At 64.5% G+C, this 27,469-nt stretch overlaps 1 protein-coding gene across 2 annotated transcripts in view; it reads right to left on the bottom strand.

Moving 5' to 3' along the window:
- Positions 1-27,248, bottom strand: part of RXRA (retinoid X receptor alpha) — a 94,169-nt gene extending 66,921 nt beyond the window's left edge. The window contains exon 1 of one of the 2 annotated variants that reach the window (XM_081279961.1): positions 27,090-27,248. In XM_081279961.1, the coding sequence (XP_081136087.1) occupies positions 27,090-27,117 (28 nt within the window). In that variant the 5' untranslated portion in view covers positions 27,118-27,248. The remainder of the gene's footprint in view (positions 1-27,089) is intronic. The other variant, XM_081279962.1, reaches the window with a different exon arrangement.
- Positions 27,249-27,469: the final 221 nt, after the last annotated feature.

A 27,469-nucleotide genomic window follows, 5' to 3' on the forward strand; every position in this document is an offset into this window, starting at 1 on the left:
ACCCTGGCCTCCCTCCCTGGGGTGGTGCCCACCAGCAGGTGAGGCAGAGATGGAATGGCCCTGAACCCCCCCAAAGCTTGGTGAGTGGGACGTACAAGCTTCCTGGCACCTCGGCCCTGGACACCTCTAGAATAGAGCCCCACTCCACAGTCCAGATACCCCAGAACTCAGCCCAGGCTCCTGGTTCCAACTGGGACTTCCCAGTGGCCTCTCAGCCCTTCCATCCCCATGCTCACTTGGAGCCCAAAGCCTGAGGCACTCACTCCCAGGAGAAGTCACAGTGAATGGGTCTGCAGAGCAGGGAGCAACCAGTCAGCAACACGGGGACCATCTTGGCCTGAGCTGTGTGGAAGGAGGTCTGCCCAGGGCCTGGACCCTGAGCAGCAGCAGCCTGGCTGCCAGGCTGTGGGAGCACACCCACACACCTGCAGATGGGGAAAAAGGGCACGGCAGGACCCCAGGAGCCACCACAACTCTAGTGCCCGGGCCCCCCCCCCCCACAGGGCTGCTGACCTGCCTGACAGGCTGGGCCGGGGCCTGGGTACCAGGGGTGGAAAAGCCCCTCAGATGGCCCTGGTGGGCATAGGGGAGAACCCCTGAGCCAGACCACACAGTGGACCCCAGGGTGCATCCACTCAACCCACTGGACAGGTACACAGGTCTCACACCAAGGCCATTTGAGGAGAGAGGGGTCAGCAGCAGTGCCATCCAGAAGGTGCACAGGTGTTGTGGGGAGAATGGACGGCCAACTCAGCTCTGGGCACAAGGGCCACAGGCGATCAGCCACCACCAAGAGCAACCAGGATGGCCACAGCAGCACAGGCAGACAGCTGACCCTTCCCAGCAGCCATCACCAACCCATGGCAGCACCCAGGACGCACGGCCGCTCAGACCTCAAGCCACAGTCACAACAGGTGTGCAGGAGGGAAGCAAGCCGCTCCACTTTCCCAGGTGCGGCCTCCTTAGGAGGTGGTGGTCTGAGTCCTTGTCGCCACCCACTTTCCCCAGGGACCTGTGGTCCCCATCCCCCCAGCAAACAGGCCTCAGTCACCCTGGGCACCATGGGGCACTTCCCCAGCCACCAGAGGCTTCCCGCTGGTCCTCAGCAGGGCCCGCAGGTATGCCTGGAGCTGTCCGAGTCCTGCGGATGCCACTAAGGAGAGGGCAGGCTCCAAAAAGACGGTGTGGCCCACAGACGGGTACAGCGCCCGCGCCAAGGAAGAGCCTCAGCCCAGAGGCACTGGGGGTGTCCCCCTCCTGCCTCCCGGGACCTGGCCCTGCAGCTCCCCAGCCTTCCTGTCCTATGGAAGGAGAGGCTGCACAGACCACCCCACGCAGGTAGCCTCAGGGGCCCAGCTGGGTACACGGGATACACAGGCATCAAACAGCTCTAGAGGTGACACTCCGGAAAGCAGTGAGAGCGCCGGCCGAGCATTCTCACGTGCATAGGAGTGCGACGCATGAGCACGGCTGTGCAGACGTGTGCGCAGAGGCACGCACAGCCCAGGACACCCAGAGCCCTTCTCCACACCGCACTGGCCAGAGGCCTCCCATAACCAGGGCCCTCAGAAATTCCATCTCCAGGAGACTGGGGAGCAGGACTCCAGCAGCCTCCAAGTCCACATAGGAAATAAACAGGCCTCCTCCCGAGCTGAGCTGGCTCCGCTTTAAAGTTAAATCTGGTTTTTGCCTTTGAGTCCCAGAACCCCCCAACGTGGCCTGCTCCTCCCAGCCATGCTGACACCATCATCCTGGATCCAGATGGGGACCCTGCACCCCTACTCTCCAGGCACCAAGAAGCCCATGCCCCAGCCTGCACCCCAGATGAGCACCCACCCAGGCCTCCACACTGCCCGCCCCTCGGAGCAGACACCAGGAGTGCTGAGCATCCCCAAGAGAAAACAGGATTGAGGACCGGCTTCCTCATGCCAGGAAAGAGGGGAGAAGAGCTAATGTCCCCAAAGTACTTCCAGCTGACTGTCCCCACCTCCATCCCAAAGAAAGGCCAGCGAGTCCGTGGCGTCCCCACAGGAGCTAGGCACCTCTGGCTGCCAGCTGACTGCTAGACCTTGCGCTTGCCCAATGCCCCACAGGGCCATGGGAAGAGGCCACGGAGCCCAGGCCCCATGCTGAGGGCCGCCACATCCCCAGCGCCTCAGTGCCACAGCCCTAGGCCTGCACACTTCATCAGTCTGTCCTGGGCGACACACACACCCTTTGTTTCCTGGGGGAAGCTAACACCCCGAGTTAAGCAGACCCTGGGAGCCGCAGTCAGGACAGAGCAGGGCTGGCCTTGGGCCCCACCAAAGGGAAACACGAGCCGTCGGCCCAGCGCTGGAGGCGGGTGGTCCAGACACTTAGCCTCACGGGCTGCACCTTGGCCAGCGGCCACTGCACACTGCTGGGCAGGGACATCCCAGCTGGGGCCTGGAACAGGGCCACTCGTCCACCCCAATACCACACGCCCAGCTGGATGCAGCCCTTGCCCATCCCTTGCTAGACCCCCGGGACTAGCCAGATGCCCCCGCCCCTCTCCTCCACCCAGCACACCCTGCCCAGGTGTCCCACGCACCATCTCAGTCCAGGCTACCCAGAAGGCCAGATGGAGCTCAACCGTCTCCTCTCACCTCACCAGCAGGAGCGTCCCCAAGGCGCACCACCCTGTGCCCACCCCAAGCCTGACACACCTTGCCCTTGCAGCGCCAGCCCTGCCTGTGCTCCGGGACCCTCTGCCTGCAGCTGCCTGGGTAAGCTCCAATGCCGTGGCACCAGATCCAGGCAACCAACAGCCCGTGACCCTCCGGGAGCCGTCCAAGCCCTGTCGTTCCGGCACACTTCCACCCACAGGTTCTCTCGGCCCAGCCCGGCCCACAGCGGTTCCAGGTCCCACACACCCACGGGACAGAGCTCACCCCCATCATTCACCACTCATTCAGATGGTCAAAGATTCATCTCAGCAGCAGATTGGTTATCACATCTCAGTCTTAATTAAAGAGGGCCACAGAATGACATTTTAAACAGCAATGTCACTTTCTAATTGACACGAATCCATTATCAAGAAAAATTCACAAACCAGGCTGAAACAGAGCTGCTCCCCTCCTCCGTGTTCCCAGGGGACCGGGGACAGCACGGCTTCAATTTTTAATCTGCTGATGAAAGATTCACGGGCCAGGCAAGGGATTACGTTTCCCCAGGTGCAGGGTGGCTGTCCTCTTCAGGGGCTCCCTGGGTCTGGGACAGACGGAGTTTGGGGTGATGGTGTCGGCACTGTCCAAACGGACCTAAATGGGCAGAGGCTGGAGACCGGCCTGTCCCAGTCAGCCCACTCGGCCTGGTTAGCCCTCCTCCACCCACCCGCACCCATCGCACAGCTGGCACGGGGCCCCAGAGCAGGGCACTGCAGCCCGAGGCAGGGAGGCCCCTGCCAAGGCCCCAGTGCCTTCCCAGGAGGCCTCCTGGCCCCAGTCTGGGCTGCCCACACCAAATTCAACCACACAGGAGAACCAGGCCCCGGACATGGCAATTTCCCAGAGTGCTCAGAGGGCCTGACCTCCAGGGCCAGCATCTCCCCACCACCTGATTCATGCCTCAAGGGCTGCGCGTACTTCGTGTGGACTCAGGGTGAGCAGCCCTCTTTACAGGAACTGGCACCAGGCAGTGGGGAAGCTCTGCCCACCCTCGAGGGAGGCGCACACCTGGCAGGGCCGGGACCAGGCTAGCACCCCAGCCAGACTGCCCCCACGTGCAGGGGAGGGGCAGGGAGGAGAGCAGCCCCCCCATCTCCACCTGGGAACAAAGGGCCTCCCAGGTGAGAGGGCTCCCTGGCTCCTCCTCGGGAATCCTGGGGCAGCAGGGGAGCTCAGCAAGGCCTCTGCTCAGTCCTCCCTGGGGCATCTGCTAGGCCCACCCAGGGGGAGGACCCGGCGGCACAGGACCAAAGCAGGAGTGGGGGCGCCCTGCAGCCCCAGAAAACCCAACCAGCAACAGGCTGTCAACACAGCCTGGGCCCCACACCTGGGGCTCTGGGCCACTACGCAGAGAGGACAACACCTTCCCTCCACAGATGAGACTGCAGCTCGAGGGGTAAAGGGTCCTAATGGGCTGCTATCCTGGGGGCCACTTCCAGCCCAGCCAAGGACCCCCTGAGGCCCCATCCTACCCTGGTGGCTGCTCACTCAGTGCAGGGTGAGGGGTGGCTGACACTGACCAGCTGCCCAGCGGGCCCTGGACAGGCCGTTTAATCACAGTGCATGATCGGACAGCACCTCCTGATACCCTGGGCAGATGTCCTGCCTGACCATCTGGTAGGCCTGACCTTCCTGACCCTGGATCTGATCACGCTCTGGACAGAATTGGGAGTCAGGGGTTCAGGGAATGGGCAAGGAACTGAACAGAGCCTGGGCACCTCCAGGCCTCGGCTGTGGCTAGGAGTAGCCCAGACCAGCCGGGAGGAGCATGCCGAGGGCAGCGTGAGGGGGCTGGCTCCGCCTGCCTTTCCCGCCACGGAGCAGCCACACAGCTCTGCCCACTCCCCTAAGCCAGCCTGCCTCTGCCCCTCCCGCACAGCCCCCCAGATGGAAGTCCCCCCGCAGCTCAGCTCAGGACACCACGGTGGGAGCTGCACTTCCAAGGCATAAGCAGCAAGGTAGGACTGAAGGCCCCAAATCTCATGGGACAGACTGGGGCCTGCTGGTGACTGAGCCCCAAGTGGGGTCTCTCAGTGTCATCTGCACAGGAAGCTGCCTAAGGGAAGCTGCCTCTGCCCAGCCCAGCCCCAGGATGCTGGGCTGCGTCCACAGACCACCCTGCACATGATGACCTTCTAGACAGTGACCCTTCTCTCTCACCACCAGCTGCTGAGGCCTCACACAAGCAGCAAGCCCACTCGGAACCCTGCCCATCGCAGCCAGCAGGCCCAGGAGCCAGGCCCTCCCCACCACCACTGCCCAGCCAGGCTTCTCGACATCCGGATGCCCCCGACCCTCCCGACCCTCCTGCTCCTCCTGCTACCCCTGCTCCTCCTGCTCCCCCTGCCCCCTCCTGCCCCCCTGCTCCTCCTGCTCCCCCTGCCCCTCCTGCACCTCCTGCACCTCCTGTTCCTCCTGCTCCTCCTGCTCCCCCTGCCCCTCCTGCACCTCCTGCACCTCCTGTTCCTCCTGCTCCTCCTGCTCCCCCTGCCCCCTCCTGCCCCCCTGCTCCTCCTGCTCCCCCTGCCCCTCCTGCACCTCCTGCACCTCCTGTTCCTCCTGCTCCTCCTGCTCCTCCTGCCCCTCCTGCCCCCTCCTGCCCCTCCTGCACCTCCTGTTCCTCCTGCTCCCCCTGCTGCCCCTGCTCCCCCTGCTCCTCCTGCTCCCCCTGCCCCCTCCTGCCCCCCTGCTCCTCCTGCTCCCCCTGCCCCTCCTGCTCCCCCTGCCCCCTCCTGCCCCCCTGCTCCTCCTGCTCCCCCTGCCCCTCCTGCACCTCCTGCACCTCCTGTTCCTCCTGCTCCTCCTGCTCCCCCTGCCCCTCCTGCACCTCCTGCACCTCCTGTTCCTCCTGCTCCTCCTGCTCCCCCTGCCCCCTCCTGCCCCCCGCTCCTCCTGCTCCCCCTGCCCCCTCCTGCACCCCTACTCCTCCTGCTCCCCCTGCTCCCCCTGCCCCCTCCTGCACCTCCTGCACCTCCTGTTCCTCCTGCTCCCCCTGCTGCCCCTGCTCCCCTTGCTCCTCCTGCTCCCCCTGCCCCCTCCTGCACCCCTACTCCTCCTGCTCCCCCTGCCCCCTCCTGCACCCCTACTCCTCCTGCTCCCCCTGCCCCCTCCTGCACCTCCTGCCCCTCCTGTTCCTCCTGCTCCTCCTACTCCCCCTGCTCCCCCTGCTCCCCCTGCTCCTCCTACTCCTCCTGCTCCCCCTGCTCCCCCTGCTCCTCCTACTCCTCCTACTCCTCCTGCTCCCCCTGCTCCCCCTGCTCCTCCTACTCCCCCTGCTCCCCCTGCTCCTCCTACTCCTCCTGCCCCCTCCTGCCCCCCTGCTCCTCCTGCCCCCTCCTGCCCCCCTGCTCCCCCTGCTCCTCCTACTCCTCCTGCTCCCCCTGCCCCCTCCTGCCCCCCTGCTCCTCCTGCTCCCCCTGCCCCCTCCTGCACCTCCTGCACCTCCTGTTCCTCCTGCTCCTCCTGCTCCTCCTGCTCCCCCTGCCCCCTCCTGCTCCCCCTGCCCCCTCCTGCACCTCCTGCACCTCCTGTTCCTCCTGCTCCTCCTGCTCCTCCTGCTCCCCCTGCCCCCTCCTGCCCCCCGCTCCTCCTGCTCCCCCTGCCCCCTCCTGCACCTCCTGCACCTCCTGTTCCTCCTGCTCCCCCTGCTGCCCCTGCTCCCCTTGCTCCTCCTGCTCCCCCTGCCCACTCCTGCCCCCCTGCTCCTCCTGCTCCCCCTGCCCCCTCCTGCACCCCTACTCCTCCTGCTCCCCCTGCCCCCTCCTGCACCTCCTGCACCTCCTGTTCCTCCTGCTCCTCCTGCTCCCCCTGCTCCCCCTGCTCCCCCTGCTCCTCCTACTCCTCCTGCTCCCCCTGCTCCCCCTACTCCTCCTGCTCCTCCTGCTCCCTCCTCCCCCTGCTCCTCCTGCTCCCTTTGCATATATCACCACCCTTTCCCTCCAAATCAGGCCAGCCTCTGCCCAGGCATAGGCACACTTGCCTGGATCTGCCCAAAGCAGGACAGTGGACAATGCAGTGTCCAGACCCAAAGCAAGGGGCCATCTGGGACAGAAAGACCCCCCCATAGGACCAGCACAGAGATGTGGTGACTTTCAGCCCAGCTGGGCCAGGGAGTTGGGGTCTCCAGGGCCAGCCAGACCCTCACCTGGGAGGGCTTCCAAGTGGCCCCACATGAGCCCGAGCGGCACGGGTCCCCTCTTGGCAGAGCAATTCATGCCCTGTGTTCCAGCCTCCTCCCCCTTCACTGCTAGGGACAAAAGTAGGCCTGAGACACCTTGTACTACCCCAGAGCCTCATGCAACCGTACAGTGTTCACTCCAGGTGCAGAGTTGGTCCAGGCAGAGGCTCTGCCAAGGCCTGAAAGGCAGTGCACTGGGCAGGGGCTCCCTAGCCTGGGAGGCCAGGTGCTTCAGAGCCATAACAGGAACTCAGCTCTCCTCTGGGGACTTGACCCCAGGCCCAGCTCCCCCAGCCTCAGCATCCATCACCTAAGAGGCATGTGGACCTTCCCGCACCCGACACGGGGCCAGCCAGCAGACGAACAGACAGGTGCCGCAGGGCCTGAAACAGGGCGCGGGCTGGGCCCCACCAGGCAGGAGCCCACGCTCTGTCTCTCTCTGAAAGTGATGAGCCTGCCTGGGTCTGGCGGAACTTGTCTAACTCTACCTGCCCATCAGCCGCCTGCATCCTGGAGATGAGAACCGTCTGCACAACGGCCCTGAGTCCATGGCAGGAGACGAGAGGCTGACCCGAGATGCTGGGGCTGGGGACGGGCCAGGCACCTTCCTGGTCACTACCCTGAGCAGCATGTGACTGCACACACCACCTTCACCCTCCAGCTCTGAGCCCCACCTGGAGCTCACTGCCTGGGAGACTGCCAGGTCTCCCCAGCCCCGGGCGTCAGCATCCACGGCCCTCCCCCACACCCAGCAGCAGCAGAGCAGCCCGCCCTCTCCACCCAGTCCAGCACCCAACTCCCTCCAGCTGTGCCCCGCAGCACACTACCACACTGACTCCCACTCTGCAGCCACTCGGAGCCCATACCTCAGGCCTGGATCCTTCACATCAGCCCAGATCCACCAGCTCCTGCCTCCCCATGGCCACTGTCCCCACAGGCCTGCCCATTCACTCCTGCCCCGGGTCCTTTCCCACCAGCAACAAGAATCTGCCAGCTTCCAGAGTCAGAACCTCTGCTGCCCTCCCTCTAAGGCTGATCATGACTACAGGGACAGACCCATTGCTGCCCGCAACCCCCTGCTGGCTCTGCCCTCTGCCAGCCCTACTCCTGCCCCCACCTCATGGCCCAGCTCTGCACTGACACCCCCTCCCACTCAGGGCCTTTGCACGTGCTTCTGGCTGAGCCATCACCCCATAATTTGGCTCAAAGATCACCCCAAGGAAAGTGTCCCCTGACCACTGTGGCCAGAGACCCCTCCACATACCCAGGACTGGGTCATTGTCAATGCAGGGCCCAGGCTGTCCTCTTCCCTGCCCATGCTCCTGGGGAGGGCGGAGCTGCTGGTCAGAGAAGGCGCTGGCTCTGACCCAGCAGGCCACCCAAGGCACCTCTGCAGCCCTCCTCCTGCTCCAAAGACGCCCGGATGCTCCAACTGCCCATCTAGGAGGAGGGCAAGGTGTGCGTCCCTCAGTCTCAGGCCTCCTGGGCAGGCAGAGGGATGGACCTGCTCGGGGCTCTAAGACAAAGGCAGGCTGACCACCAAGCGCCGCAATTAATCTCAGCCGACACCATGGCCCGGTCCTCCACCCGTGATTTACATTTTTATTAAATCACACAGGAAAATTAGAAACATTATTACTTCCCTGGGTGCTTTAACCCTTTTCCTGCCGGCTCTCCACATCACTGCCCCCAGGGCCAGGGCCAAGGCTCCCGGCCCAACCGGCTGCTTCTCACCTGCAGGGCCACCACCCAGGGAGGGCCGCCCTGCTGCGTGCAACCAGAAAGCAGCTCCACTCCTGGGACCCGCAGCCCACACCCACACCCCACACCCCCCGAGGGCCACGTCAGGCACGGCGTCTCCCCTCCATTGAGTGGCAAAGGCCAGGCTCCCCTGGCTATCCGGAGGCCTCCTGAGAAGGCCGTCCTCACAGGCTCCACAGGGTGCAGAAGGAAGAAGGCAGCAGGGATCAGTAGAGCCCAGACGGGCCTGGCCCCTGGACACCCACAGGCCCCAGAGCCCGGAGCCCTCCAGGGAGACAGACCAGCACTCAAGTGTCCCGTGAAGCACCAAGTCCTCTGAGGGACAGCCAGCCTGGGGGGGCAACCATGGCCGGAGGGGCAAGACCACCTCAGACGGGGGCCGGGGAGTCCCTGGTGCTGGCACCACCTAAAAGAGGGCCTTGGGGTGGCAGCCATGGGAGGATTCACAGAAGGGCATCAGGAGCACTCGGCGGCAAGGACCAGGGACACACCTGCCACCAGAGCACCCCTCCGCACAGTGCCTGGGTGGGCAGGCAGGACAGGGCAGGGCGGGCAGCAGAGGGCTCTGAGGAGGAAGGCATGGTCAAGGTCAGCAGTTCAGGACACATGCACACTCTGGGACCACAGGCCCTGGGGATCCCCACGACCCCATCACTCAGGACTGCCACGGGTCCCTGCCACACCCCACCCAGATGCCCCAGTACTGCTGCTCCCACCACCCCCCTACAAGAACAACGGAGGCACAGGTTCCAGGGACGTGGGCCTGGAGAGACCCTCCCAGCCAGGGACGTCCAGGAGGCTCTCCTGCAAGAGGACCGTCTGGACACACAGATCTGCCACTGCCCCTGCACCCATGTTTCTCTGGCCAGGAGTGACCAGGCCAGAGACTTCGAGGGGTCTCCACTTCTCATCACTCATTATGCACAGACAGAGGGGGCCAGAGGACAGGCCTGGGCACCACCTACACAGCCCCAGCGGCTCTCCCGTCTTGCCCACCCGGCTGCGGGGAGAAGCCAGCCTGTGAGTCCCGGGCAAGACAGGAGGCACTCGGGAGGCCCAACAGCAGCCAGGAGGCAGACACGCCCAGAGCAGACTCCCTGTCCCAACCCAGCCTCATCCCTGCTTTACGCAGGCTAAGAGCAGGGCCTAAGGAGCCAGGGGAGAGCCGATTCCCCCACTGCTGGCCAGCGTGGGAACACGAGAACCACGTCACGGCTGTGGCCCAAACCTGCAGCGCCTTCCCGACTGCTGCTCCTGAGGAGACTCGGCACCTGGCCCTGGGAGGAACCCCTTCCCCCAGTGACCTCAGGCTGCCAACTTCAGCTCCCACGCCCCCAGGCGACGTCACTCACTTGCCAGGTGGGACACTGAGGCCCCAGCATAGCCATGGGTTTGATAATGTCCTCTGGGGCACGAACACTTCCCCGTTCCTAACCACCACCAGTGGTCCAGGCAGAGCAGGAGCTGCCAGACCTGCTGGACCCTGAGGGGAGGAGAGGATCCACTCTGTGCCCAGTAGCTCAGGCCAGGCTCTGGATTCTGACCCCAACTCTCTCCCAGGTACCTCTGCCCAGCCAAGGCTTGGCCACGCAGCCCAATGTCCTGGTAGGCAGAGTCCCCAATCCCTACTGCATGCCCACGGCCCAGGGCCACAGGTCCACAACAGGCACAGCCCAGCACTGAGGCCCTCGGGAAGACAGCACCTGTGGAGGGTGGAAGGGACCAAACAGCACAGCTTCCTGGAGGAGGCCGCGCACAGGTGGACATCTGTTCGAGTCGGGAGCTGGCTGGTACCCGGGGAGCACCCCAGGGTCTGCAGCAGGAGCCCAAAGTCTCAGGCCCAGAATCTCCTCCACCCACCTGCTGGCCCCCGCCCCAGAGACAAGATTCAAGCACTCTGCATACACCACGCACACTGCCACACAGGCCACGCACACCGCACACACCACCACACACACACCGCCACACACTCACACACACCGTCACAGGAGGAATCTGGCCTTGGGCGGGTGCCGGGCCTGGGTTTTGTGGAGAAACCTTGTTTCCCCCACCCTGCGGCTGCTGAGTCAGGCCCACGGGCGGACCCCAATCACAGCCCCTTCCGGCAGCGGCAGGGAGGGCAGGAAGCCAAGCCCCAGAGCCAGCCGAGCAAGCACCCCAGGGCCAGGAGCCGCGGCCCCCCACCCAGAACACCCTTGCACCAGTGCTGCTCGGGCTGGGAAACTGAGGCCCTCAGCGGCCGGGAGGGGCCTTGCACATTCATGGACCTGCCGAGAGGTCCTCTGGAGGAGAGCAGAGGCCAGGCTCAGGCCTGGGGCCACTCCCTAGGGAGGAGGCACGGGCCACTCAGAGGGAAGGCAAATGGCAGGTCCCAGGGACGCCAGGCTCTGCAGGCCGGGCCCCGGGAGGAGCTCAGCCCCACAGGCAGGGCTGGAGAGCCAGAGGGCGCCAGGGACTTGCATCTGCTGGCCACGCTCTGGCCTGCCTGACCTCAGGGAGGAACCCCTTCCCCCATAGGAGAGACCCTCGCCTGAAGGAGGAAGGCATAGCACCCCCACCCCAGGGCTCTGCACAGCCACCCGCCGGGGCCACCCTCCTGTCACTGGAAAGGCAGCAGCAGTGAGACGGGACGCAACCCTCAAGTTCATGTGGAGGCTGCATCCAGTCAACTGTCTCCCTTTCCAACCCTGGGAAATTCTAGAAGAGCTGCCCCAACTGTCCCTGGGCAGAGCCTCCTGTCACATCTCTCCCTCCACAGCCCACGCCCAGGGCCCCCTCCCCAGGCAGGACACTGACGGCGACCCTCCACAGGCCACAGAACCTGCAGCAAGCAACTGCTCTCCCTCCCCTCAGACAAGGACCCCTCCAGAGGGGCCTTTGCTCCCTGCTCCGGTGCAGGAACCAAGGGACAAGCCCTACTCCAGGTGGCCCTCATGACCTCTCTGGACCCACCTCACAGAGTGGAAGTCAGGCTCAGAGGAGAGCTCCTGCCCAGGGTTCATAGCTGGGGAGCACTGAGGGGGATCTGGACCCGGAGCCCCCTCCCCAGCGGGTCAGCCACAGGACTGTTTCCTGGCCTCTAATCAGAGGGATGATCTGGGCACCCCCACGTGCATCTCCACAGCCACACCTCCACACCACCTGGGCTGAGGATGCGGCCGTCACCACAGCCACAGGATGACAGCCACCAGCTGCCTGGGGCTGAGCCAGCCAGGGCAGGAGACCAGGAGGAAAACTGGGCTCTGTGGCCTGCCTCCTGCCTCAGTGTCCTGGGCTGCACAATTCAGCGCGCCCACAGGACCCCTCCCCCTCCACGCTGCACTCTGGTGGTCCCCACGCCTACTTGGCCTCTCTGAGCCTGGTCCTCCCCTGTGAACGGGAGCAACTCCCTCCCACGGTTCCCAGAGTGCAACGGGCTTGGCGCCCCTCTCCCAGGCACTGACCCCAGCTAGCCAGTCATTCTCCACTGGAACACCGGCCTGCTCAGACCTGGGAGCCACAGTGGCCTGGGCTTCTCCAGGCTGCTCCTGTCATTCAGGACCCACAACCCCACACAAGGCCTGCCTGAGCTGCGGCAGGCCGGTGAGGGCCCCCAGCAGGGCCCTCAGGAAGACGTCTCCGGATCAGGGGTCTCCTCATCCCATAGCCAGGAGCAGCCCCCAGGCAGGCCCCAGGTGACCAGAAGCTCAGACCCCAGAGGTGGACTTCACTCTGCAGAGCTCACAGCACAGTGGATCCCTCAACAGGTGGGGCCGGGGCCGCGGGGGGACAGCCAGAGCACACCTGAGCTTGCCTGCCCTCACTGCGCCCTGCCCAGCCAGGCCCAAGCCAGGAACACTGGGCACTGCTTACCAAGGCCAGGTCCCACCCACCCAGCGTGCACACCTCCAGGGAGAGCCAGGAGAGTCACTATCCAAGGCATACCCCACCACCACCAGCTGCCATAGCTGATCCAGAGGACGGGAAGGGACCTCCTGGCAGAACTTCTGAGGACCAAAGGAGTTCCCTGGCCCGAGGGGTGTACCCGCCAACCCACCCCAAGGTGTGTTTCTCTCTCTCTCTCTCTCTCTCTCTCTCTCTCACACACACACACACACACACACACACACACACACACATGCACACGCGCTCCCTGCCCTGTGGTCCCAGGCCAGGGCCAGGAAGCCGGGTGGAGACTGGAGGGTGGGGCCTATCTGACCCAGAGTTGCTAAAAAGAGTCAACAGGGGAAGTAAAAATAGGAAATAAAAATAAAATTGCCCCGCCAGCCGGGCTGTTTGTGTAGGAAACAGGGCATCCCTGCCTGGGAGGGCGGGCACAGCTCTGGCCCTGCCTGCAGCCAGCAACACGCCCACCCCAGACACCAACCGGGCACCTGGGACCCAGGCAGGAAGCGTCCCAAGGAGGAGTCAGAGGACTAGGGTTCAAATCTTGACTCCACCACTGACCAGCATGTGACCTTGGCAGGGGCCAGCCCTGACGGGAGCCTCAGCCTCCTGCGGACAGGGCTGACCTCCCAGGGACAGGAAAGATATGCAGCACCCTGCAACAGCCCCTCCGCAGCAGGGACTATGGTCCCCTGTGCTCCCCACCAGGGTGGTCCTCATTGGTACACACCCCCTACCCAAGGCAGGCAGCCGGGAGACAGGAGCACAAGGCTAGAGTCCAGGATGGCTGGGCTCTCGGCTGGCCCGCCACGCCGCTCAGCCCGTTTCCTCTCCACACAATTAGAGGAAGCCTCGTCCTGTCCCTCCTGTCGGGCCTCGCCAGGGTTCACACCAGACCCATTCACACCCAAGCAGGGTGACAGCCCGGCCCAGGATCGCAAGGCAGACCTCACGGGAGACAGGCCTCTGCCTGGAGCGGAGGGCAGGGCAGGTCGTCCAGGCCACAGATGGTGCAGCCACGACCCTCTCTCCCTGACCAGAGGTCTCCACTGCCGCAAGCTTGGCAAGGCACCACAGGATCGATGGCGCACTGCGGGTCTGCCTAGCACCTGGAGGCGGCGGGAGCGCTGCAGATAACTGGGCAGTAGGGTGGGCCACGCAGGGACTGCTAGCCCAGGAGGCGCTACTGCAGTGTCCCTCCAACCAGGAGTCCCTGGGCCCCCACCTCTTGATCTGAACCACCACCTCCAGCCACTCCTCAGAACTGGCCAGGGAAGTCAAAGGGTGACATCACCATTGACCCTCCCTACCACAGCCGGGGTCTTCCACGGACGAACATCTGCTGTGGGCCCTCTACAGCCCTGTGCTGCCCCACTCCTGTGTTCACTCCATCTGGTGGTACTGCCCTCCCTGCCTCTTCCCCCGACACCACCTGCCCCGACCCGCCTGCACTCACACACACACACCCATACCTGGGCATGGGTGCCCACACAGGCTCCCGGACACAGGTGCACACACACACACCCCACGGGCATGCGCCTCCCCAACAGGCTCCCCAGGACACACGCCCAGATGCCCCCACACGCATGCTCTGCCTGGACGCTGGCCACCTGCACGAGCCCACTGACCTATCCAGGCCCTGGGAGCCAAGAAGAGCTGGGAAGGCCAGTGTGGCCGAGGGCTAGCAGGAGGGAAGAGGCAGAGGGCCATATGCTGCCACCGTAGTTCTGGCCTTTCTGCTAAGTGGGCTCCGGGCTTGCACCCCTAAGCTGGCCAGAGAGCACCAGGCTGGTCCCCACCAACAAGGCCCTCACAGGTGGAGGCGGAGGATGGAAGGAGCAGGGCCACAGGACTCCATGGGCCCCAGGTCTCAGTAACTGCCAGCACCACCCAGATGCCAGGCTCACCAGCCAGCAACCCAGGTCCCTCAAAATCCCTGGTCCCTTCAGGCAAGGGCTACTGATGAGGCGGCCACTGTGGGAGGCGGAGAGCAAGGCTCCAGGAAGCCAGCCAGCAGGCAGGAGGGCTGGCAAGCAGGCCACAGGCCAAGACGGCGGAGGGTGGGAAGGGAGGCCCAGAGCCCTGGCAGAGGTCTGGGGACCTCTGGGGACCACTGGGGACCCTTAGTCCCCGAGGAGCCCACACATTCCCCCACCTGCCCCCACAAGGCCAGGCAGAGGGCGGCACCTGGCCACCCTGCGGGCAGGGGTGGGGGCACGGGCTGCCCTCCGATAATGAGCTTCACAGTTTATCAGCCACATCCAGGGCCACATGAACATGGGCAACTGTCCCCTCCCCGACCATCAACATGTCCCCACTGCCCAACAGGGAGACACAATAATTGTCCACCAGCAGATAAGCCTGGTAGGGAGGCCACCAGTCCACTGGCCACGGAGCAGGCCTCTCCCCAACACTTCACCTAGGGATGGCCCCATGATCCAGGGGACATGGGCCTAGGCTGGAGGGGCCAGGGTGCCACCTGAGCTGGAGCCTGGTGCATCTGGGCCCTGCAAGCTCTGCAGCAGGAGGGCTGGACACAGCCTGACACAGGAGGCCTCTGAAGCCCCGGAGGCTTCTCTTTATAAACCACACGGCCTGACAGTCACTGGAGCCAGGAATAAGCCGAGGGACAGAATGCCTAGCAGGGCCACTCCACGTGTACCTGCCCACCTCCCCACTGAGGGAGGACCATGGACCACACTAACCAGGCTGGCCAGGGAGCAGAGCTGCAGGGAGCTACAGAGCCACTGTCAGGAGCCACCACATCACCTGGAAGCCAGGTGCCCACCTGAGGCTTCCAGGGCCAGGGAGTCTCGTCCCATGTGTGTCTCACTCAGCCAGATGAGAACCCAGGATCAGGGTCACCTCACAAGTGCCCAGGCTGGCCCTCCTAGTGCCAGGGAAGGAAGAGGAGCATGCCACGGGGAGGGATATCTGGATCATGGGTCCCCTCTCCCCATCAGACTGCTGCCAGCCAGCGATCTCGGACACACCAGGCCCCACTCAGCTGTGCCCTCCTGGCGGCTGCCAGGGCCTTTCTTCGGGAGGCCCACCAAGAACACAGCCCTGTGCAGGACAGGCACCCAGAGCCATGGAGTCCTGGCACAGCCCATAAAGGACCCAAAGAGCACCCTTCATGGGGTCCCCACCATGCCTCCTCCCAAGAGAGACCACCCCGGTTGCCCACACCTGCCTCCTGGTGAAGACTCCCGACTGCCCTGCCTGGTCAGCACCTGACTATCCCGGCAGCCACTGCTCCACAGACGCAGGCCCGACGCCACATCCCAAGTGGCGCGGGACCCTCCAGGAGCTCTGGCTCCATCCCCCTCTCCTAGCAGACCAGAGCCTTCTGACCTGTGCACCCTGGGGCCATCCCTGTCTTTGTCCACCTGGGTCTGGCCTGGCCACACCAGCTACCCCACTCTTCCCCACACCCCAGTTATGTGACCGATGTCACGTCAACCCCTCTCTAGAGCCCCTGTTGTGCACCTGAGCATGTGCAGAGAGCTCTGCAATCTGTGTTCCATGTCACCTCTGGTCACCTCTCAGTCCCAGAGTCCCTCTCTGTCCCCCACCTGGCTTCCTTCCCTCCCCACCTTTAGTGAGCCCCAGACCTTCATCTGCTGCCTGCTGACCCTCAGCTCCCCACCAGCCTGGCAGCCCAGGAGGAAGGGGCCCTGCCAGTGGCACCCGCCAGCCACAACAGACAGAGGGGCCCTCTGGGAGCACTAACAGTCAGTGACCTGGCCAAGCTAAGTGACACCTGCCCGTCTCATTTCTCTTTGGGGGTCAAGTTCTGAGCTCTACACCCACTGAAATTGCTGGAGCACAGAGCCCTAGGACCCCAGGGAGCTGGTCCCTGTGTGGGGAAAGGGCACTGCTGTGTGAGACACAGACTGCAGTACTAATGAGCTCTGCCCAAAGCCTCTGCCAACACAGAGCTGAGACTCCGGGGTAAGATGCGCAAACCTGCCCTCTTGCCGGCGAACTCCTACACGTTCCTCGTGCCCCAAGTCAGAAAGCCTAACCCACCCCACAGTTCTGACACCCCCCAACGGAGACAGGAATCCATCAGCCACGACCCGCACTCGTGGGGCCACGTTCGCAGAGAGCGTGCTAAACTCACCCACTTCACCGCCCACCACTGCAGACAAGAACACTGAGGCAGAGGTTAAAGAAGTCTGGCCCAAGGTCGTCCACTGTCAAAGGGCAGCACGGGGCCTGCCAGCCACTGGCCCCAGGTGCCGTGGTGCCCTTCCAGGGCTGGGCCTGTTCAGCTGTCTGCCGATGGGTGCTGGGTGGACAGGCAGCGGGCAGGTGGGAGGTTCGTCCTGACCTTCTCACCTGGTCGTGACCCCCAAGGCCAACAAGTTTCAGCAGACCACTTCGCCAAGGAAGGAGCCGGCCCCCGCACAGCAGGCACGTGGGCTGCGGTTCTGCAGCTCTCTGGAGCCTGCGTCAGAGGGGGACCCGAGATTGAGCCGCAGCAGGTGCACCAAGCAAGGGTGGGGGCCACTCTTGGTGGGGGCAGGCCCCACAGCCCCAGGGCCCAACTCCAGCACAGAGCCAAGAGTCCTTGGGTGCAGGGCACCGGCCCCTCCAGGGTGAGCACCAGGTTGGACACACAGCAGGACTTCCCCTCCCTGGTAAGTGGGACGGAGCCCTAGAATGATTCAAGTGACCACCATCATTTTAAAGTCTCCTCTGCAAGGGATGGTGCACCCCTGGACATTGCTGACCTGGGGAGGCTGGCAGGGCAGGGAGGCCGCAGGGAGGCCGCAGGGAGCACCAACTCATTCAACAAACATCACGAGGCCCGGCTGCACCCGGCGCTGCAGACTCGGCAGCAAACACGACCTGAGAGCCAACTCCCATCCATGACCGAGAGGCGGGCCAGCCCCGTGCGACACTCTGAGGTCCCAGGGCTTGGCAGGGAAGATCTGTGCTGATCAGTAATGTCTGCCCAGGGTCCCCAGCCCAGCGCTTCCCACCTCATCTCCTGTCCCACCTCCTTCCTTCTACTCTGTCCTGGAGGAAACCGAGATAAAAAGGAGGGGCCAGCAGGCTTGGTTTCAAAGTCCACGTGGCAGAGGGAGGGACGGGCCTGACGCCCTTGCGCGGTGCGGTCACGGGCAGCCCCCAAGACCACTGCCACTCTTCCTCTCAGGGTGAGGTCCTTGTCTCAGCCTAGAAGCAGGTGGGCCCCTCAGGACAGCAGAGCTGGTGCCCACCTCTGCCAGGGAGGCTTGCCCCCTGCCTTGGCTACCCACCCTGGGCCCGCCCACCACCACAGGGCCCAGGAGACCTGGCACCCAGCGACTAAGGCCCCGCCTCCCACCCTCCTCCTCAACCTTGATCCTGGGCAGAAAGTCCACAGCAGGGATGGGGTGGAGCCCCAGCACCTCCCCTGGACTCTGGTCCCAAAGGAGCTGTTCTCCATCCAGCAAGTAGAGGGAAAGGGACCGACAGACAGCCTGGCACATGGGGGACTCCCGGACAGGCAATGCCAGAGCTGTCATGGACAGGCAGGGAGGGACTGAGGGGCACAGGGCAGACTGGCAGGCTGGGAAGGGACCCCAGCTGTTCCATCCAGAACAGGCCCCAACGAGGACCAGTGCCCTGCACTGGGCAGCAACATGTGGTGGGCCAGAGAGGGTCACGCTCATACCCAGGAAGCAGCCCAGCACCCAGGAAGGAGGGGACATGAGGCCAGCAGGGGACGACTCGGAGGGGCTACCTGCAACAGGCTGGGGGCAGCCAGGCCCAGCCTGCCCTGCGCTCCTGGCAGGGTTAATCATTCCCAGACTGCCAACCACACCCCCGGCTCACGTGGCTCCCCACCAGCAGACCTGGAACCCAGCTGCCTGGCGGGGGCAGGCCGGAGGAGCCCAGCCAGCTGACAGATCTCCTGAACCCCTCTAGGAGGACCCCTGCTCATGCCCACATGGGCATCGCCTCCCGGGACCCCTGGCAGGGGCCATAACCTCCAGGAGAGGGTCCACCCATTCTCTCCACCGTTACTCCACAGTCCACCTGGCAAACTCCTATTCATCCTTCAAAGCCCAACTGCAGCATCACCTGTGGGGCTTCCCCGACTGCCTTCCTCAGCAACTTTCAGTGAAGCAATGTGAGCGTGCGAGCTGGGGTCCACACCACCCGACTCTGGGGGGCCTGCACTCGCCCTGGGGAACAGGCTGTGTCCCCTGTGAGCGCCAGATGCAGAGAAGTGAGGGGGACCGTGAGAGGAGCTTGATGAAGCCAGGCTGCGGGCCCCACACTGATGCAGGCCTGGCCTCCACAGTGGGGCAGTGGGGAGCCATGGAAGGTTCCAGGCAGGGGAGGACAGAGCCCGGGGACAGAAGGAGCTGACCTGGCCACAGATGGTATCCAGCGTGAGGTGACCCACTCATCTGTGCAGCCCCAGTCCTGTCACCCCCACTCTTAGGGACCACCATGTCCTCACCCGAGTGTTTTCACTAACACCCCCGCTGGGGCGACCCCGCTCCTGGCAGGCTCAGAGGTCATGTCTTCTGGACCCGGGACTCTGGCCCCTCATCTGATTCCCGTCCCACTCGACCAAGGAGGGGTAGAGCCATTTCCTGAGGAGCTGGTCCCCAGCTGGGCCACCAGCCCATCAGAACAGAGCCAGGAGGTAGACACAGGGGCCTCCACTACCAGTGGGCGCAGGCAGGCCCAGAGAGGAGCAGGGACCTGCCCCAGGCCACCCAGCCCAGAACCGGCCCCACCCCACCCCAGGCTGCACCCTATCCTGAGCAGGGCAGGGCCAGGGGGCTCAGGAAGCTGTGGCACCCATGTCAAGTGCACCCAGAGCCACTGTAAAGTTGGGTGGCCAGAGGCATGTGAAGGAGGCCAACCGGAGGACAGAGACCAGGTGGGGACAGTGGGCTAGGCCCCAGAGACCAGGTGGGGACAGTGGGCTCGGCTCCAGAGCTTGCCTTCGCCCAGTCTTGCGCTCACCTCTGGTGCGGACGCACTGGCCCCACACAGGGGCCCTCCCCATAGAGAGTGGAGCTCAAGGGACAGTCCCCATAGAGTGGAGCTCAAGGGACAGCTGGGCACACGTGGCCACCACAGCCAGTGACACACTGTCCGATGCCTGGCCCCATCAGGGAGCACGTGGCTGGCAAGGCCGGGTGGGTCCAGCCCGCGCCAGGACACAGCCCTCACGGTGCAGTGCCACTGGGGTCAGGCATGGGGTCTTTCTGGTCACTCCGTAAGTAGAACGAGCTCTCGGACGCCTGTGCTGGGAGTGCAGGGGCCACCTCGGCCAGGCCCTGCCCTCAGGAAGCCTCGGGACGGTGGCCACACACTGCGGCCCACCCCTGCCAAGCCCTGCCCTACCAGCCGGGCCTCAAAGCCCAGCACAGGTGTGGTCACCACAGTACCAGGAGGGACCTGGGTGGCAGCAGGGTAGACGGCAGGACTCAGACCCTGGCGCCAGTCTCAAGCCGCGGCCACCACCGGTGCTCTCCACTGTGCACAGGGACGGGGATGCTGAGGACACCGAGGGTCCTGGAAGGAAAGGGAGCAGCCACGGGCAGCAGGGAGGGGAGGGGACCCAGGGCTAGCAGCGAGTTCCTCTGACTGCAGTGACTCTAGCCCCCAGGGCTGTCACCACCTGACCTCTGCATGGCCAGCACAGACACTTGGGCTACACAGTCAGTCATGGGCTACTCAGAGCCCTGCTCCCGCCCCCGCGTCCTGGAGCCTGCTGGATCAGTAACCTCGTCACCGCCCCACGCCAAACCCCGGCTTTGAACTCCACGGGGTTTATCCGCGGAAGCTGCAGGATTTACACACGGCCTGGCCCTGGCCCAACTCACTCTCCCTCCCCTCGGTGCTGGAGGCGCCACACTTGGGATGGCCACAGCCTCGACTGACATGGTCAGCACCAGCCCCGTGCCCTAGGGCAGTCAGGGAAACGGAGGCCCAGACAGACAGACGATCGTTGGTGCAGGGCAGCTGGGGCAGGCTCTGGGCACTCCCAGAAGCGGGGCTCAGGCTGAGGGCTCCCCTTCATCCCCAGTTAATGGAGCCTGTCTCAGAAGGAGTCCAGGGCCAAGGTCGTCACGAAGAGTGGACTTGGGCTTGGGCAGGCAGCACTCCACACAGGCAGCCCTCACACCTCACACCCAGACCCTAGGGATTGACCCAGGCACCCCAGGGTCCCATTCCCCAGCCCTGAAGCCTGGTCTCCACCATGGTCCTTGGGGCCCCTGGGGACAGCCGCTCCCACGTCATCCCATGCTCAGGCCTGGACATTCTTCCCAGCCTGGGCTTCGACTCTCTTAACCACTGCTCTGTTTGTCCCCTGCCCCACAGACCCCAGGACCCTTCCCTGATGCCATGGGCCCCCAGGCCTGGAGATGGGTGGGGGGAACTGGTGGAAGGAATCTACCCGGGGCCAGGCCAAGGTTCTGGTGGGCTGAGCTGCAGGGCAGGGCAGTGGTTGGGGAGACTGAGCCAACCCGGGCATGGGGAGTGGGCTGAAAAAGAGTCCTCTCCCTCCCGTGTGCAGGGAGTCTCTGGCCAGGAAAGGTGAAGACCCCCAGGCTGGCCCAGGACATTCCTAAGCCTCTAAGAGGCCACTGGGAGCTCCCACCCCACCCTCGCTGACCAGTGAGCTGCCAGAGAGGCAATGAGGACCACCTCCTCAAGCCCCCTGCCTCCAATCTACCTCCATCTGGAGTGTCACCACACAGGGCCTCGGTACCCAGCCCGCCCAGCCTCCCTCCCACCCCAACAATGCTGCTGGCTCTGCCCACCCCCGCCCCCCCCAACCTCCAGGGTGGCCTCTGGGCCGTGGTCTGGCTGTACCTGCCACAGGGTGTCCTGCCCCCACCTGCTGCAACCCCGCTCTTGTGGCAAGGCCCACACTGGAAGGCTGACAGGGGCCTCTTCCTGTGCTGCCCCTCTCCTGTGGGAGACGAGACAGGCCAGGGCCTGATGGGTGCTCTCAACCCACAAGCCACAGTGGACACCGCTACAGGCAGGCCTGGTCCACCTCTGGAAGGGCTCCTGACCACTGCGCCTGCCCCCAGCCCCCAAAGGCTATGCTCCACAGGGCACGTGTGTGCATACATGTGTGCATGTGTGCTGGGGCGGGGACCACAGTGATGACCGAGTCCCTGCCCTGTCCTGAGGACCCGGTGTGACCAGCCCCACCTGGATCCTCCCCCAGGTCCCTCGAGAGCCTGCTGCCAGACACCTGGCCTTGGTGGCATGAGGTGCCCCAGCCCCTGCTGCTCATCCACCTGCAGCTATGCAGGGGACGGGGCTCTTCTAGCCCACCTGCCCCCACAGGGCAGGATGACCCTGGAGTGAGATCAGGGTCTCCACTCCCTGGAGGGCCTGGGAGGGGGAAGGGGACAAGACTCCCAGGGCCAGGAGTCAGCCTTCATAGGTGTCCCCACTCTTGACACAACACACCAGGCAGAGTTCGTGGGGGTTCCCGGGGAACCTGGCAGGCGCAGCCCCACCGGCAGGTGGGCGGCTTCTGAGGATGCCCCGGAGGCGGGAGGAGCTGGGGAACAGACCCCACCCCAGCCAGGTCTGGCCGAGCACAGCGCTGGGCCCAGGCCTGTGACATCAACTTACTGAGCAAAAGCAGAACCGCGCAGAGGCAGGACAACAGGGCACGAGGACCGACACACCCCACCTAGGGCTGTCTCCCTCTGCCAGGTGGCCTGCCTCTGTGAAGCTCCTGGGGCGTTCTGAAAGCTAAGTCCCAGGACACAGCAGGTGCCCACTGCCCACGGGCCACCGGGATCCTCATGGGGGCAGGCAGGTCCTGGGCAAGTTGCTAGACATGCAGGAGGACGGGGCTGACAGAACCGGCAGGAGCCCCCAGGTCCAGAAGGAGTGAGAGGGCCTCCCCCCGCCCCGCTGCCCCCCTGCAGGGGCATGGGGCACAGCCCAGCACCTGGCCAGGCCACAAGCAGGATTCGAACTCAGCAAGGGCATGTGCGTGTGCACGCATCCACGCCTGTGCACGCTGGGCCTGCGTGCGTGTGCGTGTCCCCTCGCTCCCCCACGCGGCCTGGGCCAATTTTATCTAGCTGCTTTCCGCTCCGTTTCACGCTCGTTCAGCTGCTGAGCTAGACGATTGCTTTGTAACTCTAGGGTGCAATTTCCCTGTCTGTGAGGCGCTGGGGCACAACTGCTCAGAACATCTCGCACCAGACGCGGGTGGGTGTGCAGGCGCCCGGCCCTCGCCCCCCAACTCCTCGACCCCAGGGACAGTCCCTGCAGTGGGGTGGGGCTGGTCCCAGGAGCCTGGCAGGGACCAGGGCTTCTGGGGCAGGTTGACGGCCCCCACCAAGGGGCTGCTATTTGCAGACACACTCTCCTTCTCCCACCTGTTCCCATCCTGGATAGCATCAGAGGGCCTCAGGTCAGTTTTGGTTCAACACTGCAGACTGGCCCCATATTGACCCAAGCCTGTGGCCCAGGGAGAACCTAGCTGCAGGCCTTGCCTTCAGAAAGGGGGAGAGACACCCCATGCACAGAGCTCCCTGAACTCCCAGCCAGCCTGCTCAGCACCCTGCAGGAGCAAGGAGTACGTCTATTTTACAGATGCAGATAGCCAGGGTCATTGTCAGAGCTGCCTGTCCCTCAGGGATGTGGGGGACGTTGTGGTCACTCACTCCAGAGCTGAGGAGTGTATGAGAAAGGAGGAGGGAGAAGGATGCCAGGACTGCACCCTATAGAACGGCCATGCTGGGGCAGGCAGGCAGGGGAGAGAGCGACTGGCCCCTTCCCCACTCGGCATGCCATCCATGAAACTGACCTGCCTACCGCATGTGGGGACAAAGGCCTGGAAGGTGAGTCCCAGTGGACATTGGCTCCCACCGGCCATAGACCAGATACTCAAACTCGAGAGCTGACACCCCTGCCTATCCTGGATCTGGTCAATGGCCAGTTCCCACAGAAATTAGCCAGCCAATGGGACACCTCAGGGACCTGGCTCACAAATTTCAAGCCTAGCAGAGAAGAAGAGGGCAGGTCTTGACTTGTCCTGGCCCCGAGCCAGTTGGGAGCCCCTGCCCTGCATCTGCCGAGACAGCTGGGCCAGGTCAGGCCCAGAAGCCCTCTTCTCAACCAGGCCATGCTTGCCCTCAAGACCCCATCCCTGAAATACTCCAACCATGGTAAGACCACACACTACCTAAGAAGGTGGTGCCCAGCAGCCCCCTGGCTCTGGTGGACCTGCTAGGCTCCCACCCCACCCCTAGCAGCATCCACCGGACAGGTGAGTTCTGTCCATCCCTCCAGACACAGAGCCCTGGGGCATGCACAGCCAGCTCTCAGAATGGGGGTGCACAGGCTATAGCACCCACCCTGCACCCACACAAATTCCACAAACCCTCTGGGCATCATTTTCCAAAAAAGAAAACAAAGATCACCAACTATAACCACCCCACAGCCACAGAGGGGCTGGGACAGGGCCCCTCACAGGCAGTCCGTGGGGCCTCCCGGAGGAAGCAGGCCTTGCCACAGGCCCTGAAGGACAGGCACAGCTGGAAGAGCTGTCTGGGCACTGGTGGAGCTGGGAGCTGGGAGCTGGGAGCCGGCCCACTGCAGCCTCCCATGTGATCAGGCTGTCGGCCCAGCTCTGAACCCCACACACCCTAGGACTCGGGGGCCACATGCACCCTAGGCTGTGTGCAGGGCTACCCTCCCTCCCCAGCCCTCCCTGTGGGCCCAGCTTGCCTGGCCCACATCTGGACCACATGCTCAGACCCCGGCACAGTGGTCAGCCCCAGGCTGGCAAGGCCATGGCTCCCATCAGGCCAGCATATGAGGGCCATTTTTCTCGCCCTAACACTTCCGAAGTCAACAAACAGAGCCCCCTCCAAAGTTTACCAAAACAAACACCCAATCGGCATGCCCAGGGCCCAGCCACGAACTGCCTCGTCAGGCCCGAGCTGGACGCCAAGCCCAGCCTTCAGAGAGTCACGTGACCCTGTTATTTCGGGAGGCCCCGGAATGTGCTCTATTTTGGGTCCCAAGGGCTCTGATGTTACCAGAAGCCCCTTACCCAGCCAGGTCCCTGAGTGTCCCCCCAGAGAAGGCCTGTAGCTTTGCTTCTGCTTCTGGCCACCTGGTGCCCCCACAAGCAAATGCACCACTAGCAGTGAGGGCCTGGTATGGGCTGACCCCTCTAAACTTTGCAAGCTCAGCCTTCAAGTTCCACCATCCAAGCTGAGGCCAGCCTGAGCCATCTCCCCAATGGGCATGAAGCAAGGCCGGCCCTGGGCAGCAAGGCCAGGAAGCAAGGGCTGCCTCAGGCAAATTCCCCAGCCTCACTTTCCTTCCAGATTCATCCCACACTGATGGGCTCAGTGGCAGCAGCTGGGATACTCCCTGGCCCACCAAGCCCCTTGGTGATTCTGAGAAGAAGCCCTCTCGGCCCCAGACCCCCAAAGTGGTCAGTCAGGCAGCTGAACGGGACAGTGGAGACTTTCCAGCAGCTCCAGGTCTGATGGGGCAGCCAGTGGGTCCTGGACAAGCCAGGCCCTCTGACACTCACCCCCATGAGGGATTAGGCTGTGTTGACAAAAGGGCTTAGGCAAGTAGCCGCTTAAATGGACCTTCAACTGCATTGGACTTCAGAGCCGGTCACAAGCTTAGGAAAAAATAAAATGTAATCAGAGCCCAGGACTCTCCACTCAGCCTGGGGGTACGGGCTGCCTGGGAGGTGACCAGCTGGGCCCACAGAGCTGCCACTTCATGAACACAAGACTCCCAGGCACCTCGTGGATAGAACAGTTCACCGAGGCCCGTGGGGAACCTTGGAGGTACACCCTCCGCTCTTCATAGAGACTCCCACACAGCCACCCTGGAGCCTGGGCACCCTCGGCGCCAGGCCCACACGTGCCAACTAACAGGACTAGCTGTGGCCCTTCTGGGGCATTAGGGAGAGGGACTTGTTCTCTTCCTAAGAATTAGCCAAAGTGCAGCCAGGCCCTGGCCATGTCCAGGGGCCAGAAGCTGAGCTGAGCACACGTTCCTGCTCTGGAAGGGTCCTCTGGCGAGCCCAGTTCTATGAGCACATGTGTGTACAAGAGCTTTCGTGGAGTAAAAGGAGATGTCCCCAGACCAGTTCCCACGGGCCCTGCAGTGGCTTTCCCTCAGCACCACGCACAGACATCCCCAGCTGGGGACTCCAATACACACCCACCACTCAGCACCTTAGCTGGACTTCTCCCAACCAGTTTTCTCATCTGCAAAATGGGCATGAATGCCTAGCCCCTCGGGCTGGACCTGGTGCTCACTCACCCACTCTGTTCTACTTCTGCTGGGAAGCAAGTCTTCTCAGATCTGACACACTTGGAACCTCCCGCCCCAGTCACCCTGTAGCAGGCCTGTCCTGAACCACAGGCCAGGTGCTCAGACCAGCTCCCTCAAAACCCTAGGGGGCTGACCTCTCAATAGCACCAAATGTCCCTGCAGCCATGCTGGGTGCTAAGCAACTCCCAGGGTGGCCAAACTGCACCCCACCCCCACACCCTCGCTGTAGGGGGTGGGCAGGCAGAAGGGGCAACGGTCATGGGGTTTGGTTCATAATCAGTTGTCTTAATTTCCATTCGGCACAAATCCTTCACCAGCCTGACAGCCTGGCTGCCGTCCCCACCACCAAATTAATGTCCTTCCCGGAGATCATTTATAAAGCCCCCTGCTTCTCACTGGCTCCCAAACCCTAGGGAAAGCAATGAGTGGGGGCCTCTGACCATGCCCACTCCTGGAAGCTAGGACCAGGGCCTGGAGTAGGCAGGCAGCCTGGGGCTGGAAACTGCTGGGCAGGATGGCAGCAAGAGGACAGGAAAGCTGACCCTCCTGCCTCTAGGCTGTCCTCCCTGATGTGGGGCTAGCCAGTACTGGAGAACAGCTGCGGGTGCCAGAGTGAGGGGCCCCAGTTCTGAATCTGAAGTCCCTGTGCTGCTGGCTCCTGGGTGACGGTACCCACGGGTCTGGACAACTATGGGGGAGAAAGGGGTGTCAGCTAGCTTTCCAACGGACACACACCCAGAGGCCAGCGGCCTGCTGGAACGGGCGGCTGTCCCACGGGGCAAGCAGCGCAGAGGCCACTCAGGGCCCAGCGCGCCACCCCGTCCGGGTGCCAAGGAGGCCGAGAGCCCTCGAGCGAGCTCAGAAGTTGGTCCTCCGGCTGAGGCCCGGTTCTTGCGCGGCCCGGTTGGGGCTGGGCGCTGGACGCCGGGAGACGCGGGGGCAGGGGGGCGCGGGGCGCAGAGCCCGCGCCGGCTCTGGGGGTCCCCCCTCGTCCCGAGCGAACCTGCCGCCCCGCGCGCCCTCTGCCCACTCCCGCTCCCGGCAAGTGGGGCCCGGCGCCCTCGCCCCCTCCCAACCCGCCCGCCCGGGCCCGGGAAAAGTTGCCCTGCGCCCACCCCTCCGGGCCCGGCGACCGAACTCGCGGGAAGGCCGGGGGCGCAGGGCCGAGCCGGACGCCCCCGCCGCACCGCGCACGCGCCCCCGCCCGCCGGCCGCCCGGGCCCCGGCCCCGGCCCCCGCCCGGCCCCGCGGCGGCCAGCACTCACCGAGCGGCAGGAAATGTTTGGTGTCCATGTCTGCCGACTAACTCATGCCCTGCCGGCGCGGAGCTGCGGGAGGCAGCGCGGCGGCCCCCGGCGCGGCCGGCCCGGGCCCGGGCGGCGGGGAGCCGGCGGCGGCGGCGGCGGCGGCGGCGGCGCGCGGAGGCCGCGGCGCGGCGAGTTGTTGCAAAAGTCGCCCAACAATGTAAACTACTTGTGCCTGCGCGCCGCCGCGCGCGCGCCCGCCCGCCCGCGCCCCCGCCGCCGCGCGCCCGCGCCCCGCTCCGGCCCGGCCTGCAGCGGGGGGGCGGCGGGGGGCCCGCGACGGGCGCGGACCCGGCGCAGCGCCGCCGCCGCCGCCGCTCGCCCCCGCCTGCCCGCAGCCG

The sequence above is a fragment of the Spermophilus citellus genome (genome assembly GCF_964194105.1).
Source record: "Spermophilus citellus genome assembly, chromosome: 2".
Lineage (NCBI taxonomy): Eukaryota > Metazoa > Chordata > Mammalia > Rodentia > Sciuridae > Spermophilus > Spermophilus citellus.